Raw genomic sequence first — 18048 nt, 5'->3', positions numbered from 1 at the left:
CGAGTCTGGGCTGTTGTCCGATACTGGGACATCGTAAAGGTCCCATGCATCGGGATCATCTTGACTCATGGCAGTATGAGTCGGGGAGTGCATCAGTGGAGGAGTTGCTACTGGTGATGTGTGCACTGATGGTGGTGGAGAAGGTGGTGGAGTTGTTTTCTTTGCCACCTTTGCCTGTGGCTCCTTGTCCTTTTCGTGAAAGGCAAGTTTTCTTTTAATTTTAATTGGAGGAAGAGTGGTTATCTTTCCTGTGTCTTGATGAATGTGGAGCCTCCTTTGAGTATAGTCTGGCTCTACAGCTTGAAGTTCCTCTCCAAATCTATGTTTTTTCATTTGGGAGGCCAATCCTTGTTCCTCTGTATAGGAACCTGTTTTCAGCTCCGAGGCTGGATGTTTCGGAACCGAAACTTTTTCAGAGGTCTTTTTAGGCTGAGAAGAAACCTTTGTAATTTTCGGCGTGGTGGTGTCTCGATGCCGAATTTGTTCGGTGCTGCTGTGACGGTGCCGAAATTTCTCAGAGCCGATGTCTCGGGTCCGAGATTGCTGTGTGGCGGTATCTCGACCGGAGTCGGATGACTTCGACACCAGCGTGCCCTTTTTCGGTGCCTTGGCTCGGTCACCGCTTGTTTGGGTTAAGCCATGGCCTGTTGGCGGTGGCGTCCCCTGGGCTTTTGTTGACTTCTCGTGAGTCTTATGTTTCGATGTCTTACTCACGGTTTTCGGCGTTTCTTCGGCCTCGAGCTCTTCCGAGTCCGACTCTTGGATAGAGAAAGCTTCCTCTTCTTCCTCGAAACGCTCTTGTTCTGTCGGCGTCGACGCCATCTGCAGTCTTCTGGCTCTTCGGTCTCTTAACGTCTTTCTGGACCGAAACGCTCGACAGGCCTCACAAGTATCTTCCTTGTGCTCTGGGGACAAGCACAAGTTACAGACCAGATGTTGATACGTATATGGATACTTGTAAGGAAATGCCTCCTTGGCATGGTTGCCCCCTGACTTTTTGCCTTTGCTGATGCTATGTTTACAATTGAAAGTGTGCTGAGGCCTGCTAACCAGGCCCCAGCACCAGTGTTCTTTCCCTAACCTGTACTTTTGTATCCACAATTGGCAGACCCTGGCATCCAGATAAGTCCCTTGTAACTGGTACTTCTAGTACCAAGGGCCCTGATACCAAGGAAGGTCTCTAAGGGCTGCAGCATGTCTTATGCCACCCTGGAGACCTCTCACTCAGCACAGACACACTGCTTGCCAGCTTGTGTGTGCTAGTGAGAACAAAACGAGTAAGTCGACATGGCACTCCCCTCAGGGTGCCATGCCAGCCTCTCACTGCCTATGCAAGTATAGGTCAGTCACCCCTCTAGCAGGCCTTACAGCCCTAAGGCAGGGTGCACTATACCATAGGTGAGGGTACCAGTGCATGAGCATGGTACCCCTACAGTGTCTAAACAAAACCTTAGACATTGTAAGTGCAGGGTAGCCATAAGAGTATATGGTCTGGGAGTTTGTCAAACACGAACTCCACAGCACCATAATGGCTACACTGAAAACTGGGAAGTTTGGTATCAAACTTCTCAGCACAATAAATGCACACTGATGCCAGTGTACATTTTATTGTAAAATACACCACAGAGGGCACCTTAGAGGTGCCCCCTGAAACTTAACCGACTGTCTGTGTAGGCTGACTAGTCCCAGCAGCCTGCCACACCAGAGACATGTTGCTGGCCCCATGGGGAGAGTGCCTTTGTCACTCTGAGGCCAGTAACAAAGCCTGCACTGGGTGGAGATGCTAACACCTCCCCCAGGCAGGAGCTGTAACACCTGGCGGTGAGCCTCAAAGGCTCACCCCTTTGTCACAGCCCAGCAGGGCACTCCAGCTTAGTGGAGTTGCCCGCCCCCTCCGGCCACGGCCCCCACTTTTGGCGGCAAGGCTGGAGGGAACAAAGAAAACAACAAGGAGGAGTCACTGGCCAGTCAGGACAGCCCCTAAGGTGTCCTGAGCTGAGGTGACTCTAACTTTTAGAAATCCTCCATCTTGCAGATGGAGGATTCCCCCAATAGGGTTAGGATTGTGACCCCCTCCCCTTGGGAGGAGGCACAAGGAGGGTGTACCCACCCTCAGGGCTAGTAGCCATTGGCTACTAACCCCCCAGACCTAAACACGCCCTTAAATTTAGTATTTAAGGGCTACCCTGAACCCTAGAAAATTAGATTCCTGCAACAACAAGAAGGAGGACTGCCCAGCTGAAAACCCCTGCAGAGGAAGACCAGAAGACAACAACTGCCTTGGCTCCAGAAACTCACCGGCCTGTCTCCTGCCTTCCAAAGAACTCTGCTCCAGCGACGCCTTCCAAAGGGACCAGCGACCTCTGAATCCTCTGAGGACTGCCCTGCTTCGACGACGACAAGAAACTCCCGAGGACAGCGGACCTGCTCCAAAAAGACTGCAACTTTGTTTCAAGAAGCAGCTTTAAAGAACCCTGCAACTCCCCGCAAGAAGCGTGAGACTTGCAACACTGCACCCGGCGACCCCGACTCGGCTGGTGGAGAACCAACACCTCAGGGAGGACCCCCGGACTACTCTACGACTGTGAGTACCAGAACCTGTCCCCCCTGAGCCCCCACAGCGCCGCCTGCAGAGGGAATCCCGAGGCTTCCCCTGACCGCGACTCTCTGAAACCTAAGTCCCGACGCCTGGAAAAGACCCTGCACCCGCAGCCCCCAGGACCTGAAGGACCGGACTTTCACTGCAGAAGTGACCCCCAGGAGTCCCTCTCCCTTGCCCAAGTGGAGGTTTCCCCGAGGAAGCCCCCCCTTGCCTGCCTGCAGCGCTGAAGAGATCCCTTGATCTCTCATTGACTTACATTGCGAACCCGACGCTTGTTCTAACACTGCACCCGGCCGCCCCCGCGCCGCTGCGGGTGAAATTTCTGTGTGGGCTTGTGTCCCCCCCCGGTGCCCTACAAAACCCCCCTGGTCTGCCCTCCGAAGACGCGGGTACTTACCTGCAAGCAGACCGGAACCGGGGCACCCCCTTCTCTCCATTATAGCCTATGCGTTTTGGGCACCACTTTGAACTCTGCACCTGACCGGCCCTGAGCTGCTGGTGTGGTAACTTTGGGGTTGCTCTGAACCCCCAACGGTGGGCTACCTTGGACCAAGAACTGAACCCTGTAAGTGTCTTACTTACCTGGTAAAACTAACAAAAACTTACCTCCCCCAGGAACTGTGAAAATTGCACAGTGTCCACTTTTAAAGTAGCTATTTGTGAATAACTTGAAAAGTATACATGCAATTGAAATGATTCAAAGTTCCTAATGTACATACCTGCAATACCTTTCAAACAAAATATTACATGTTAAATTTGAACCTGTGGTTCTTAAAATAAACTAAGAAAAGATATTTTTCTATAAACAAAACCTATTGGCTGGATTTGTCTCTGAGTGTGTGTACCTCATTTATTGTCTATGTGTATGTACAACAAATGCTTAACACTACTCCTTGGATAAGCCTACTGCTCGACCACACTACCACAAAATAGAGCATTAGTATTATCTATTTTTACCACTATTTTACCTCTAAGGGGAACCCTTGGACTCTGTGCATGCTATTCCTTACTTTGAAATAGCACATACAGAGCCAACTTCCTACAATACTTGTTATGGCATTTTGGACAGAAGCGGAATGGGGTCCGTTCCATCAGCCTTGAATTCACACGTGGCCGGGCCGACCAGGCCCCGACGGGGGATCGAAAAAACCCCGAAGGGCCACCGGAACTCTTCTAAATTCGGTGTCGATCTGTTGTAACTAACCAGATACCGAACGCAAACAATACCGACGTTTTTTCCGAGATTCTAACTAACTTTCCGACCCGAAACACGGAGCGAAAAGGAACACGTCCGAACCCGATGGTGGAAAAAAAACAATCTAAGATGGAGTCGACGCCCATGCGCAATGGAGTCGAAATGGGAGGAGTCCCTCGGTCTCGTGACTCGAAAAGACTTCTTCGAAGAAAAACAACTTGTAACACTCCGAGCCCAACACCAGATGGCGGGATGTGCACAGCATGTGTATCTGCAGCTACACATGCCATCGAACATATATATATATGTATCTCTCAAATGCTCAAATACATGCTTGTGATAAGACTATTATGGTACGTTGGCATTCAGTTGAACCAAAAGAATAAAAAAAGATGGCTCTATGAAAGGGGAATGACGATTGTCTTCACTTAAAATTTTTTTTTTTATTTTTTTTTTTTAAAAGAGGTGGGAGGGCACTGAGGGAATTAACTGCGTTTTCCCAGACTAAAATCAATAGATACTTGTAATTGCAATTAAATAAAATGCACTGTTTATGAAGATTGATATTTTCTCATTTGAAATTAAAACATGAACTTATTTCTGTATTCTGTAGTAAACTGTTTGGCTGTAGGCGCATGAAAATTGCTTCACAGATTAAAAATGAGACCGGTTTAAACAAGTTACTGTAATCATAATTATTTATCCTTCGTATCTTCCCTGGATTAGTAAACAATGAATATTTCCTACCCATTAAGTGCAGGACTACAGAACACAATCTGAAGATAAATTAGACTTTTTCACATTTTTTTTAATATGCTTCATTTGGAAACATTAACTGAATTTTGTGGCAAGGAGACGCACATTATATAGAGTCCACCGTATCTTTCTCGTATATAAAATGGAAAGAAATATTTCGTATCGGTCTCCTGTACAACTTAAAAGTAAGACGTGTTTAATACTGAAAAATAAACCAGAAAGCGCCACTCCACTTCCTCTGACTTGTGCCTTTACCTCGTAGTGCTTGCGCAGAACGGACAGGGTGGTGTGCTGCCAGGGGGGATAGGTCTTTGCCACGTAGATAGTACAATGAGATGGTCTCTGGGGGGGCTGCTTGTCCATCTTCTACGGAAGAATACAAAAAAATATTTACTATGGCGGCAAACACTAAAGGGCTACTTTGATAACAAAATGGTTTTGCTTCATGAAAGTTATCGTACTGTACATTTTCTATAGGCTACCACAGCACATCTTAGGATCCATTATTGAGTGCTAAAAGCAGTGTCCAATTCACAGTAAGCCAAGCTTGAGGAGTCCAAGGACCAAACCTTACACATCGATGAATGAACTCCTCCTCTCCTTCAGTCCAGATATCTTTCTTGTCCGAGATTCCCAAACCCCTAGGGGTGTTATTTACCTTGACTTGTCGGCAACCCTCAATGAATGACTGCTGGATAATAGGGGCCCCCACCTGAGCAATTTCTACGAATTGAGCCTCAAAACAAACAAAACTACAGAAAAAAAAGTATACATTTAAAAAATAAATGCTTTGTTTAATACACAGACAAAGATGTAGAAGAACTTACATTTTAATGGAAAGGTTGGAACGTTTCAAAATTTGGATTTCTCTCTAAAAGACAAAGTGATCTGATGGGCTCTAGCATATTCCTTGGTTTTTTTGCTTCTAATGTACACTTTTTTTGTCAGTGCAAAATGGTTCTTTAATTCAGGTCGCCACTGACCATACTACAGTTTGCTGTACTTGGGCTGCTCCCATAAATCATGCTAAGGATGCCAACTTTCACATGTACAGAACAAATTTTTTTTTTCAGTGCTACATTCATCATATTTATGTAGATATGCTTTATTAATCTGCTAATATAAGTTAATTTTTCAAACAATTGATCCTAAAGGCAGGAACGTCCTCCCACTCCACATAAGAGCTTCTTTCTCTCTTTTTGTGTTTCTCTAGTAACTGAAAATCTGGCTTTTTTTTATATTTACAACCAATCACAGGCAGGCTAGACACACACACCTGCTCAACACCAGGACACCCTTGCGGGTGATACTGCGCTTTACCAATACATATAACACAGCAAAGTATAGCATAAATATAAAATAAAGTCACAACCAACAACAACAAAAAAATCACATACCTTGAATAGGCATTACAGACCCCAGGTTACGAACCCCTGCCCTTGGGAAATAATTATTCAAGGTCTCCCTGCTCAGGCAAGTGCCCACAAGTAAATTATTTTTTATAAAGGTTGCATGAGACGTTTGACTAGGCACATGGTTTTGGAGAGTAGTTTTAAAGGTCCCTCAGAACTCTTCTAATATCTACTGAACACTACAATGATTGCCACATATCAGGGCCAAATTCCTAAGTCACCTATTACCCTGACTTCAATCTCGCTCCTTTCTCCTGATCTTGCTTGCTCCCATCACTCACCCTTAACAGTTCTGCTCCTTCCCACCTCCTGAAACTTTCTCTACTGTAACCCATCAGTACTTAGGGTGGAATAAAGCACTATAAAAATAACCAATATAATTTAACATCTAACGTAACAGTCCATAAACCGGAATAAAAGGCTCTTCTAGAGGCCGATCTGATGTCACGAGATAATGAGCACTCTGGGACAACGCTTAGCGACAAATTTCCACATTTGTACAATATTTACAGAGTTGTGACGAGTTTCACAATAATTTAGAGGGTACAGCCCAGAGATATAGGTCAGAAAACGATAGGCACACAGAGGTGTTTGTGGGAGAAACAAGTGGCAAATGTCCAATAATCCCAAGGACATTTCTAGTTTTCAAATTACTCATGTTGCCCTTAACTTTCGGTATAAAATATCATCACTCTAAAAATCATGAATCGTACTTAATCCATGTCAATCAGCAGTTTAAGGTGAAACTGCATTTAGATGTTAAATGAGTCTCATGGCAACCTGGCCAAGCCAAGTCAAACCCACATTACTTACTATTTTGCCAAACCTAATAACGTGCCCCTCTCCAGTTTCCGGTCCTCCCTTATTTATCTACATTTGAATTCCTAACCGGATGACCAGTGACCAGCTTTCAGTATTTTGTATAATATGACCTACCTGCCATGCTATTATTGCCTTCCCATGGCTATTGGATGGGATGGCAGTGAAATAGCACAGCGGGGTATCAATGCTGTAACCCACTTCTGTCCTGCTCGCCTACCCTGACGACTACTCACCATTTCCCTGCTATGCTCTGCTCTGCAACTGCCCAGTGATTCATTTTCTGTCTCAGCCCACTAACACGGCCTTACTCCCTTTTCAACTCCACAAACCAGCTGACCCAACTAGGGTCCCTTGTCCATGAGACTAACATGTCCCTTGTCCCATGTCCCAAACATACTAACCGGCTGCTCTCCCTTTGATTCCCTATTCCACCGACCATCCCTGGTTAGGATTCTTTTGAGACGCACCTCAGATTTTGCGTCTAATTTCTATCACACTAAGCCAGGTCCATGTGTGATTCACTCGTAGCGATGGCTGGAACTGGCGTGCTGAGTGAACTTCAAACTACTGCTCAGCATGGTAACAGACACACAGGACCCTTGTACACCCCCGTTAAGTCTGTTGTAAGGAACTATGGATGTTAAAATAAAGGAACGCTACAGAAGGAATAGAAAAATATTTATAGTGAAAGTTACAGGGACTCATACTGATCCATCTTAGGATAAAAGAACCTTAATAAAGCACTAAGTTTCATGTAACAGACCATTGAATCCATTCTACAACAAAAAGATGACTAGAATCAACATCTTCTAGCGGCCTTCGTTCTAGCATTTACTTTCTTCATCCTTACTGAATTGTAGGGTTACCAAAAAAATAGCATATGCTTCAACGACCTCTAGCACAGTACTCCTCTAGCTAATTAGAATGGTTAATGTATGTTTCTCACCTTTCCTTTAGGTGGGGCCATGCAGCCCTTAAGGCGCAATCTCAGTTCATGTGCGGTCTCCATAAGGTACTGCGATGAGCGCATTAAGACTTCATCCACAGGACCAGCCACAGGCCACGAGGCTTTCATGATCGAATCAGGCTGTTAGTTTGGAGTACAACAAATACCAAATCAATAAATTGCCTAGAATGAAGTCAGAGAAATCAGTGAAAGCCCTGAACCTTGCTCAAACTGAATTGAGGGGCAAAACTAATCAGGGAGTCCGTCAAATGGTCTGAAGGGAATGCGCATAGCTTGTGTCCTTGCAAATGTGTAAGCCGTCACAAATTCTTAAGGATAAGAAGTTTTTGTATTCTGCTTTTTTCATTTCCGTTTTTTGTCTCTGGATCCTTTTGCCAGGGAAGAGCAATGGAGGAAGAAGGGACGAGAGGAGGGCGGCAATGCTCCCAGCTTATCCGCTATCCATCAAAGGTTCACAGTGGCGGCAGAGGAGTCATGGCAAAGTGAACTTTAGCAATAGGGGTTTTCTCCCAATCAGCGTGGGTTTTAGTGCAGTGGATGCTTGTGTGTGCACAGGTGAACTGATTTTTGTCTCCTTTTGGCATATTGTGTGACATATTTAAGTAATATGAATGCAATAAAACACTGCTTGCTGCGTTAGGAAGGAGGTTTTCCATGGATGTCGGAGTCAACATGTTTTACCCAAACAGGCTTCAACACACAGGAGGAAGCAGCAGTTTCTGTACAGCATCTAGAAAGGGGCTCGACATTTTCATGTGTTTTAGAGCCTTTAACGGTATTTGTAATTGGGTGGTTTGGTCCTAATGGGATACTCTTATCTTGGACATGTTTTGTGGGTCAGCCGGGGTTAAGCTTATGCACGTTGGGGGGGCCTGGTGTTCAGTTTCTATGAGATTCACTCATCTCTCTCTGGATTCAGTGAGCTGAAAACATGTAGCTCTAATGTTCTTCGAGCTCTCCTTGCACTGCAGTAATACAGTCTCATCTGATGGACAGCAGCATCTGCTGGAGCCTACTCACCCAGTCAGCTGGCACTTACCTTTCCCAGCAGCGTCCAGATGTGTTCGCACAAATGAGGGCAGATGGGAGCCAGCAGCAGCGTCTGGGTTTCAATGAACTGGAGCACCAGGTCCCTCTGCATCCCTTCGATGGCCAGTTCACGGTACTTATCTTTCGCAGCCTGTAACGGAGCCAGGTGGTTAAAGGCAGTGCGAGCTGTCACAGAGTGAAACAACGTTCACTTCGAGAGCAGAATCACAGCAAAACAATATTAACAGGTTTTTTTATATTGAAAAATTAAATCGTTGACAGAATACTGCTTAATGTCAAATTGCCACTAAATCGGAAAAATAAAAAATAAGTCACTAAACGAGATGGGAAAGGACGTGCTCAATGCACAAATTTACTTAATATGGCCTTTATAAATATGCTTCGTCGTAGCAAAAACAAAATGGCTGCATCTTAATGTCACAATGGTAATTCCACCATTCCAATACACATGCTATCCCGAAACTGTTGCCTCGATTTTCAAACAATTGCCACAGTTTTCTTCAAAAGCCTCCACTAGCCACGCCCAGCTCCCAACAACACAACAGTCACAACTTTTTGTTCATCAATGGGACTGCACATTCTTTTTCTTCGCTTGTACCTTCGAGACATTCTTACTCTCTAAATTCTTGCCTGTACAAAGCTTTTCTCACAGGCAATAATGGCTGTTCATAACCTGGCCCCTCTTCACGAGTACTACTCACCTGTGGTTCGGGCAAATAATTGCTAGAGGACATTAAAATAGTCAATACTGCCTGGAGCTCCAGGCAATGCTGCTTCATTAACACAGATTCTGGAGGGGGCGTGGCCAAGCAATATGGCGGAGTAGACATTCTTTTTATCGCTCCCGCCAGAGCCAGTGAATCCTGCTAGAGATCCTGGGTGATCCTACTCTGCTTTTCGCCCCAGCTGCTCCTTTTACTTGCAGTACATTGCACTCCCTGAGGATCGCAGTGCTACCACATACTGCCTGCTGCAGGTCTCTGCTCTGTTGTCCTCAAGTGTGCCCTTCACAGACTGGCTACCCTGGGGGGAACCCAGCCTGAGGGGTTTCAGCTGCAGCCCTGAGGAATACCCTGGGAAGTCCTGCTGGAGTCGGAGGACCACTGTAATAGGAGTGGCCTGTTGCATACGGACTCTGTCGCGCTGCAAAAGTCAGAGCTCAGCGGCCGGGAGGTCGTTGCAGCTGGTCCTGTTTCATCCCAAAGGCGAGATCCTCGACTCCCCTGTCTGGTGACGGCCTGTCTCCACAACGGTGAAAGGCAAGGGGCCCAATTATCAAATGAAGAAGATCATAAAACTACACTCTGCCTGCTCACCCGGAGGGCCCTGTTGGGGCGAATGGGGTTATGGGAGCACAATCTAACACTGCTGAGAAACCTGAAAATGCGTGGCAACGCATCTTTGTCCCTGGAAAATCTACTTGTGGCAATACACACTTCTAGGTAAGAAATGGTCCACAAGACTGACTCGGTCTCCACAGATGTTAACTCGTGAGAACTGATCTGCACAAGATAGCAGATCAAGTGACAACTACAGAACTGCAAGTGGACTCCATGCAAAAAGACATTGGTGCTCTCCGAGACACAGTCATTAGTCTGAAGAAACTGACAGCCCATTCAGATGATGGGATGGAAGATTCTGAAAGGTGCTCTTGTCAGAATAACCTCCGGTTTGAGGGGGGGGGGTTCCCTAGAAGAGCGAAGGGGCAGTCAACAAAGCATTTCCTTGAGGAATGGATTGCTACTGTCCTACTTCCTAAGATGCTCTCAAAGTTATACAATGAGCACATAGGCCCCTGCACCCACCACCCCCCTATGCTGGCTCGCGACGAGATCCGGATCCGCAGAGCACACCCTCATAAGATACACAGGGACAGTCAATTTGATTTTCTAAACGTCAGGGCTGTTGGAAGAGTCTGGAGAACATTGACTGAGCGGAGACAATAGTGGTGTGCCCAGATGGAACTTTGCTGGCAACAAGGGGTGGTTAGGGTCTTAGGAGATGGTCCTCAGGAGCAATGGACTCTTGGATCAACTGAGGAGAACTGGGAAAATACCTGAGAGTTGAGCTGTGCCTGACTGTACAGCTGTGGAGGAAGTTGAGCTCCTGAACCTCTATCTTTCTGCCTTTTGGACAGATCCTCTCTCCACCCCCTCCCCCCCGCCAGATGCTGGGAGCTTGGCTGGAATCCCCATGGATGGGGAGGGTGGGCAGAAGCAGGATTAACCATTTAATAGATTGTGAGACAGCTGGCTCCAGAGTGATCCCATTGTGATAATTGTTTCATTTTTTTTCCCCTAACGACGGTGGGAGTGCCTGTGCCCCAGAGGCTAGTAGCTACATGGTGAGCGGATGGGGAGTGGGGGAGGCTTGAAGCACAAAGTTCTCTTTTTTTTTTATTTGGGAGGGGAGCGGGTGGAAGGTTAATTTATTCGCGGGGGGGTATTAAGAAGAGGTTGAATTCCCAGGTTTGGGTATGTTTTGGGTAATTAGTATTGCTCTTGTTCATGTGGGTCATACTGATTGGTCAGCTGATGTCCGGTTATAGTCTGTGTGTCCGTGGATGGTACCAAATGAGGGTCAGGAGAGTGTGTGATATTCTTGAACCATGGTGGCTACCGTAACTAAACTTATTTCCTGGAATGTTAGAGGGATGGCATACCTTGAGAAAAGAAAACGTGTATATGCCTATTTGAAACAGTATAGAGTGTAGATTGCATTGTTACAGGAGAACCATACATGGGGATGTGGGGGGGGGGGGGGGGGGGGGGCTGTGGTCCTTGCCAGCGAAAACGCTGGAGTGGGCAAATCTGTGCTACACTGTACTATGGTCATGCCTGGGAGCAGGTCCTTATTTGGGTAGCTCCAGGTGTCCCTTTCTGGCAAAAACAAAAATTTGTTGTAGATCCTGCCGGCGCTATGCCATCTTGCACAGAACCCTGCATGGCCATGAGGTATGCCTCACTAATGTCTATGCCCCGAATATCGACTGCCCAGATTTCTTTGCAGAGATCACAACTGCGGCCTCGCCATACCTCACTGCGGCTACAGTGTTAGCAGGTGTAGGAAGTTGGCTCTGTATGTGCTATTTCAAAGTAAGGAATAGCATGCACAGAGTCCAAGGGTTCCCCTTAGAGGTAAAATAGTGGTAAAAAGAGATAATACTAATGCTCTATTTTGTGGTAGTGTGGTCGAGCAGTAGGCTTATCCAAGGAGTAGTGTTAAGCATTTGTTGTACATACACATAGACAATAAATGAGGTACACACACTCGGAGACAAATCCAGCCAATAGGTTTTGTATAGAAAAATATATTTTCTTAGTTTATTTTAAGAACCACAGGTTCAAATTTAACATGTAATATCTTGTTTGAAAGGTATTGCAGGTAAGTACATTAGGAACTTTGAATCATTTCAATTGCATGTATACTTTTCAAGTTATTCACAAATAGCTATTTTAAAAGTGGACACAGTGCAATTTTCACAGTTCCTGGGGGAGGTAAGTTTTTGTTAGTTTTACCAGGTAAGTAAGACACTTACAGGGTTCAGTTCTTGGTCCAAGGTAGCCCACCGTTGGGGGTTCAGAGCAACCCCAAAGTTACCACACCAGCAGCTCAGGGCTGGTCAGGTGCAGAGTTCAAAGTGGTGCCCAAAACACATAGGCTTCAATGGAGAGAAGGGGGTGCCCCGGTTCCAGTCTGCCAGCAGGTAAGTACCCGCGTCTTCGGAGGGCAGACCAGGGGGGTTTTGTAGGGCACCGGGGGGGACACAAGCCCACACAGAAATTTCACCCTCAGCAGCGCGGGGGCGGCCGGGTGTAGTGTTAGAACAAGCGTCGGGTTCGCAATGGAAGTCAATGAGAGATCAAGGGATCTCTTCAGCGCTGCAGGCAGGCAAGGGGGGGCTTCCTCGGGGAAACCTCCACTTGGGCAAGGGAGAGGGACTCCTGGGGGTCACTTCTGCAGTGAAAGTCCGGTCCTTCAGGTCCTGGGGGCTGCGGGTGCAGGGTCTTTTCCAGGCGTCGGGACTTAGGTTTCAGAGAGTCGCGGTCAGGGGAAGCCTCGGGATTCCCTCTGCAGGCGGCGCTGTGGGGGCTCAGGGGGGACAGGTTTTGGTACTCACAGTCGTAGAGTAGTCCGGGGGTCCTCCCTGAGGTGTTGGTTCTCCACCAGCCGAGTCGGGGTCGCCGGGTGCAGTGTTGCAAGTCTCACGCTTCTTGCGGGGAGATTGCAGGGTTCTTTAAAGCTGCTCCTTTGGATAAAGTTGCAGTCTTTTTGGAGCAGGTCCGCTATCCTCGGGAGTTTCTTGTCGTCGTCGAAGCAGGGCAGTCCTCAGAGGATGCAGAGGTCGCTGGTCCCTTTGGAAGGCGTCGCTGGAGCAGAGTTCTTTGGAAGGCAGGAGACAGGCCGGTGAGTTTCTGGAGCCAAGGCAGTTGTTGTCTTCTGGTCTTCCTCTGCAGGGGTTTTCAGCTAGGCAGTCCTTCTTCTTGTTGTTGCAGGAATCTAGTTTCTAGGTTCAGGGAGAGCCCTTAAATACTAAATTTAAGGGCGTGTTTAGGTCTGGGGGGGTTAGTAGCCAATGGCTACTAGCCCTGAGGGTGAGTACACCCTCTTTGTGCCTCCTCCCAAGGGGAGGGGGTCACATCCCTAATCCTATTGGGGGAATCCTCCATCTGCAAGATGGAGGATTTCTAAAAGTTAGTCACCTCAGCTCAGGACACCTTAGGGGCTGTCCTGACTGGCCAGTGACTCCTCCTTGTTGCTTTCTTTGTTCCCTCCAGCCTTGCCGCCAAAAGTGGGGGCCGTGGCCGGAGGGGGCGGGCAACTCCACTAAGCTGGAGTGCCCTGCTGGGCTGTGACAAAGGGGTGAGCCTTTGAGGCTCACCGCCAGGTGTTACAGCTCCTGCCTGGGGGAGGTGTTAGCATCTCCACCCAGTGCAGGCTTTGTTACTGGCCTCAGAGTGACAAAGGCACTCTCCCCATGGGGACAGCAACATGTCTCTAGTGTGGCAGGCTGCTGGAACCAGTCAGCCTACACAGATAGTCGGTTAAGTTTCAGGGGGCACCTCTAAGGTGCCCTCTGTGGTGTATTTTACAATAAAATGTACACTGGCATCAGTGTGCATTTATTGTGCTGAGAAGTTTGATACCAAACTTCTCAGTTTTCAGTGTAGCCATTATGGTGCTGTGGAGTTCGTGTAAAACAGACTCCCAGACCATATACTCTTATGGCTACCCTGCACTTACAATGTCTAAGGTTTTGCTTAGACACTGTAGGGGCACAGTGCTCATGCACTGGTACCCTCACCTATGGTATAGTGCACCCTGCCTTAGGGCTGTAAGGCCTGCTAGAGGGGTGTCTTACCTATACTGCATAGGCAGTGAGAGGCTGGCATGGCACCCTGAGGGGAGTGCCATGTCGACTTACTCATTTTGTTCTCACTAGCACACACAAGCTGGTAAGCAGTGTGTCTGTGCTGGGTGAGGGGTCTCTAGGGTGGCATAATACATGCTGCAGCCCTTAGAGACCTTCCCTGGCATCAGGGCCCTTGGTACCAGAGGTACCAGTTACAAGGGACTTATCTGGATGCCAGGGTGTGCCAATTGTGGAATCAAAAGTACAGGTTAGGGAAAGAACACTGGTGCTGGGGCCTGGTTAGCAGGCCTCAGCACACTTTCAATTCAAAACATAGCATCAGCAAAGGCAAAAAGTCAGGGGGTAACCATGCCAAGGAGGCATTTCCTTACAGCAGGTGACTGCAACTGTGTCCTAAATGGCACGTTGGATAGTGAGCATCCCAGGGATCACACTAAACACTCGACCACTGCACTCTGAGGTATGCTGTAGGGTTTCTGCATTCGGGATGTCTGGAGAGATGCACTTAATGATGAGGCTCTTCTCATGTTATAGCCCTGCTGCAAAGCCCATAGTAGACTCGATTATGGTTTCACCTCTGCTGAGACGGTGCCCTATGTAGTAGAAGCTGCATACTTGGCCTGATATCTTTAGGACCATTCTCCAGTCCAGTCCTATTGAATTTTGGAGGTGAGCCGAGTCGCACGTGATCCCGCTGGGGACCTCTATGCGGAGTGACTGATGGACCCCACCCTCATACATGCCACAAATGCATGCAAGACATTAGAGCAATACTTTATCGAAAACTGGGGCTCAGCAAGTAAAAGTCCCTTGATTAGGACGCAATGAAGGTGGTCCTGCGTGGGGTTTGCATTAAGACGTCCTATGGGGTCCACCAAAAGTTGACATACACAAGCATGAAAAACAATCGGCGGAGATGGAGGCATGTCTGCCTTCTAACCCACAAACTATGTCTGATTGGCTGGCAATCAAGGCAAAACTGGAGGATTGGTGCAGGTTTGAAAAACACACCCACACTGCTTCTCATCAGAGACTGTATATGGATGGTGACAAGACCGGAGCACTGCTGGCCCATTTAGTTCAAAGGAGACTACCTGGAATCCGATGAAAACTCTATATAATGATTTGGGAACCCTAACTTACATGGTGAGAGCTATTAATGGGGTATTCTATGCCCATCTGCACAAGGCATGCAGTCAGCGCTTGCACCCCCTTCCTGATCAACTACAGGAGGGAGTTTTTGTGGATGTACCGCTCCTGGGTATTGACCCGGAAGTGCTGGAAGTCTTGGATAGCCCACTCTCCAGAGAAGAGATCCTGGCAGCAATTAGACATCTCAAACCAGCAAAAACCCCTGGTAGCGATGATTTGCCTGGAGAATTATACCATAAATATTCCGTTACTGTGGCCAACAGGCAACTTGATGCGTATGAAGAAACCCTATACATTGGTCACCTCCCATCTACAATGGGAGAAGCGTTGATTGTAATGGTACCAAAACCTAGAAGGTACCCGAGGCAGCCTCAGCATAGAGGCAGATAACTCTTCTCAACATAGACATGAAACTTCTTAGAAGTGTGTTTGCCGCACACCTACTTCCTGCAATACCAATCCCAAATCATACAGACCAATCACGTTTTATCACGTGGAGCAATACCCTCCACAATTTACGCCCGGTGGCCCACGTATACTATGCTCTGGGGCTCCAGGATGCCGGTTATGCTCTAGTGCTGTTGGATATTGAGCAAGAGTTTGATTCAATTGATTGAACCCATTTGTGGCGTGTGCGGCGCAACAAGGGCCTGAGCCCTAGATTTGTCTAATGGGTTCATCTCCATTATTGGGACCCCCATCCCAGAGTGCATTTGGGTGGAATGGTCTCTGAACCCTTTGGGAGTGTAGGGGTACTAGGCAGGGGTGTCCTCTTTTGCCCCTCTTGGTTGTCATTACCATGGAACCCTTAGCAGCTACCCTGCAGAGGGCCATAGCCTAATCACTTGGTCTCCCTCTACGCAGACAATGCCCTGGTGTATTTGAGGGCAACAACCTACTCAGCGCCTAGTCTACTTAACGTAATGCATGAGTTTGGGGAGTTCTGGGGTCTCCGTGTTAATCCACACAAGTGTAAACTGTTTCCATTAGGGAGGCTGGCTGGGGTCCAGGTCGAGGAGCTTCCTGAGGTAGGATTGTCCTGGGCGTCCACAGCTGTTCGGTACTTGGGGGTCCAATTGGCGCACACACAGTGCTCACTTATCTGGCTTTTAATGTGAGGAGTGTGGTAGAAGGGCTCCTAGCCTCGATACGATTCTGGAAATACTTATCTCCCCTCCCTTATGGGTAGGATAGTCCAGTTAAAAAGGTTGTATTTCTATGATACTTCTATACCTTCCCGACCCCCCTGAATGCAATTCCAAGACACTACTTTCACACTTTGGATAGTCTCATCGTGGATCTACCCTGGTGCACTAAACATAAGTGTGTTAAGTTTACTACGTTACAGAGCACGTGGGGCCGGGGAGGCCTTGAGGACCCACATCTTGAAATCCACTACATGGTGGCACACTTGCCATATGCGGTTCACTGGTCTGACCAGGAGGGTAACTGGGAAAAGTAGCTCCTGCAGGGCACCCATGGTGCACATTCCTTACCAGCCCTACTTATGAGTGGTTCACAGGTCCCTCCACCTTCTCCTACATTATTCAGCTTGTGGCCAGTGTTTGTGAGGGAGTGGTTCATAGAGTAGTTTGGCACACACCTTTTGGCACACACCTTACACATGCCCACACATGCCTTTATGGGTTGTGCAGCCCTTTCTGCAAATCGGTGACTATGTCGGTACAACAGCGGAAAGATGGCAGCAGTGATACAATTGGCGACCTCTACCCTGGTGGGCAGTTTATTCCAAAGGAGGAGGCCATAGCATCCTTTTTGTTGGTTGTGGGACAATACCTCTAATATATCAAAATATCAACCATGGCGCGCATGCTGTGGCCAACCTTTTCTCAAGTGCCGCCCCGCTCTGCCACACTGGTGACCCTCCTGGAGATGGCTCACAGCCGTAGACTGATCCCCTTGATCTACAAGGCGCTGCAAGAGCATTTGATGCCGCAGACACTTTGTGTGCAGACCAAACAGTAAGAAATATTGGGCGAAACCCTTAAAGGCTGGGGAATTAATGAAGGTGCATAAGGGGGTCCGGACAGTTAGTTCCAATGCCCACTTTAAACTACTGCAGTACAGTTTTATACACCAAACCTACCTTACTCCACAAGCCTTGCATGGTATTTAATCCACTCGACTGGCCTACTGCGGGCCCCCATTGTGGATTTTATACATATGGTATAGTCCTGTCCTTCTCTATCCATTGCTAGCAGGAGGTGTTGCACAATCTGAATAGAACCTCAGGATGGGTGACACTGTTCGAGGTCCGTCAGGTGATGTTGGGGTTGAGTAGAAAATGTGTTCTCCTCGGACATGTGTTGGTGAAGTGGCCTACAGCAATCAAGCGGCCACCCACATATGCAGCGTGGTTGAGAGATGTTTCTGAATGGGCAGTGATGGAAGAGGCGCAAATGCAGCATGTTTGTAGGGATGACAAGTTTGAGGATGACTTGCGAACTTGGTCTGCCATGTTGAGGCGTTGGTCACTCTCGGAGTTGAAGGATAGTGCTCTAATACTGATACCATGGCAGGACCATGGAGGCAACGGGCGCTAACCTATACCATGCCTAGATGCACTATGGATGGGTACAGACCAAGTGCCATATACTCTATAATACCAGTAGCAGGGAAGTACGTACGAGAGCAAAGGGAGGGGGGGGAGTTCTGCTATCAGTTTAAAGGGGTCCAGTTATGTATGGCTGCCTGTTT

The 18048-nt window shown here is 47.7% G+C and overlaps 1 protein-coding gene across 1 annotated transcript in view; it reads right to left on the bottom strand.

Moving 5' to 3' along the window:
- The window catches only part of LARS1 (leucyl-tRNA synthetase 1), a 360224-nt gene that overhangs the window by 56178 nt on the left and 285998 nt on the right, over nt 1–18048 (bottom strand). Inside the window, exons 25-27 of the mRNA XM_069244681.1 lie at nt 8794–8934; nt 7734–7874; nt 4809–4919 (exon numbers count right to left, since the gene is read on the bottom strand). Of these exons, the coding sequence (XP_069100782.1) occupies nt 4809–4919; nt 7734–7874; nt 8794–8934 (393 nt within the window). The remainder of the gene's footprint in view (nt 1–4808; nt 4920–7733; nt 7875–8793; nt 8935–18048) is intronic.

The sequence above is a fragment of the Pleurodeles waltl genome, chromosome 7, assembly GCF_031143425.1.
Source record: "Pleurodeles waltl isolate 20211129_DDA chromosome 7, aPleWal1.hap1.20221129, whole genome shotgun sequence".
In the NCBI taxonomy this organism is placed as follows: Eukaryota; Metazoa; Chordata; class Amphibia; order Caudata; family Salamandridae; genus Pleurodeles; species Pleurodeles waltl.
The sequence above is the reverse complement of the archived record's forward strand: the minus strand, read 5'-3'. Positions and strand labels throughout refer to the sequence as shown.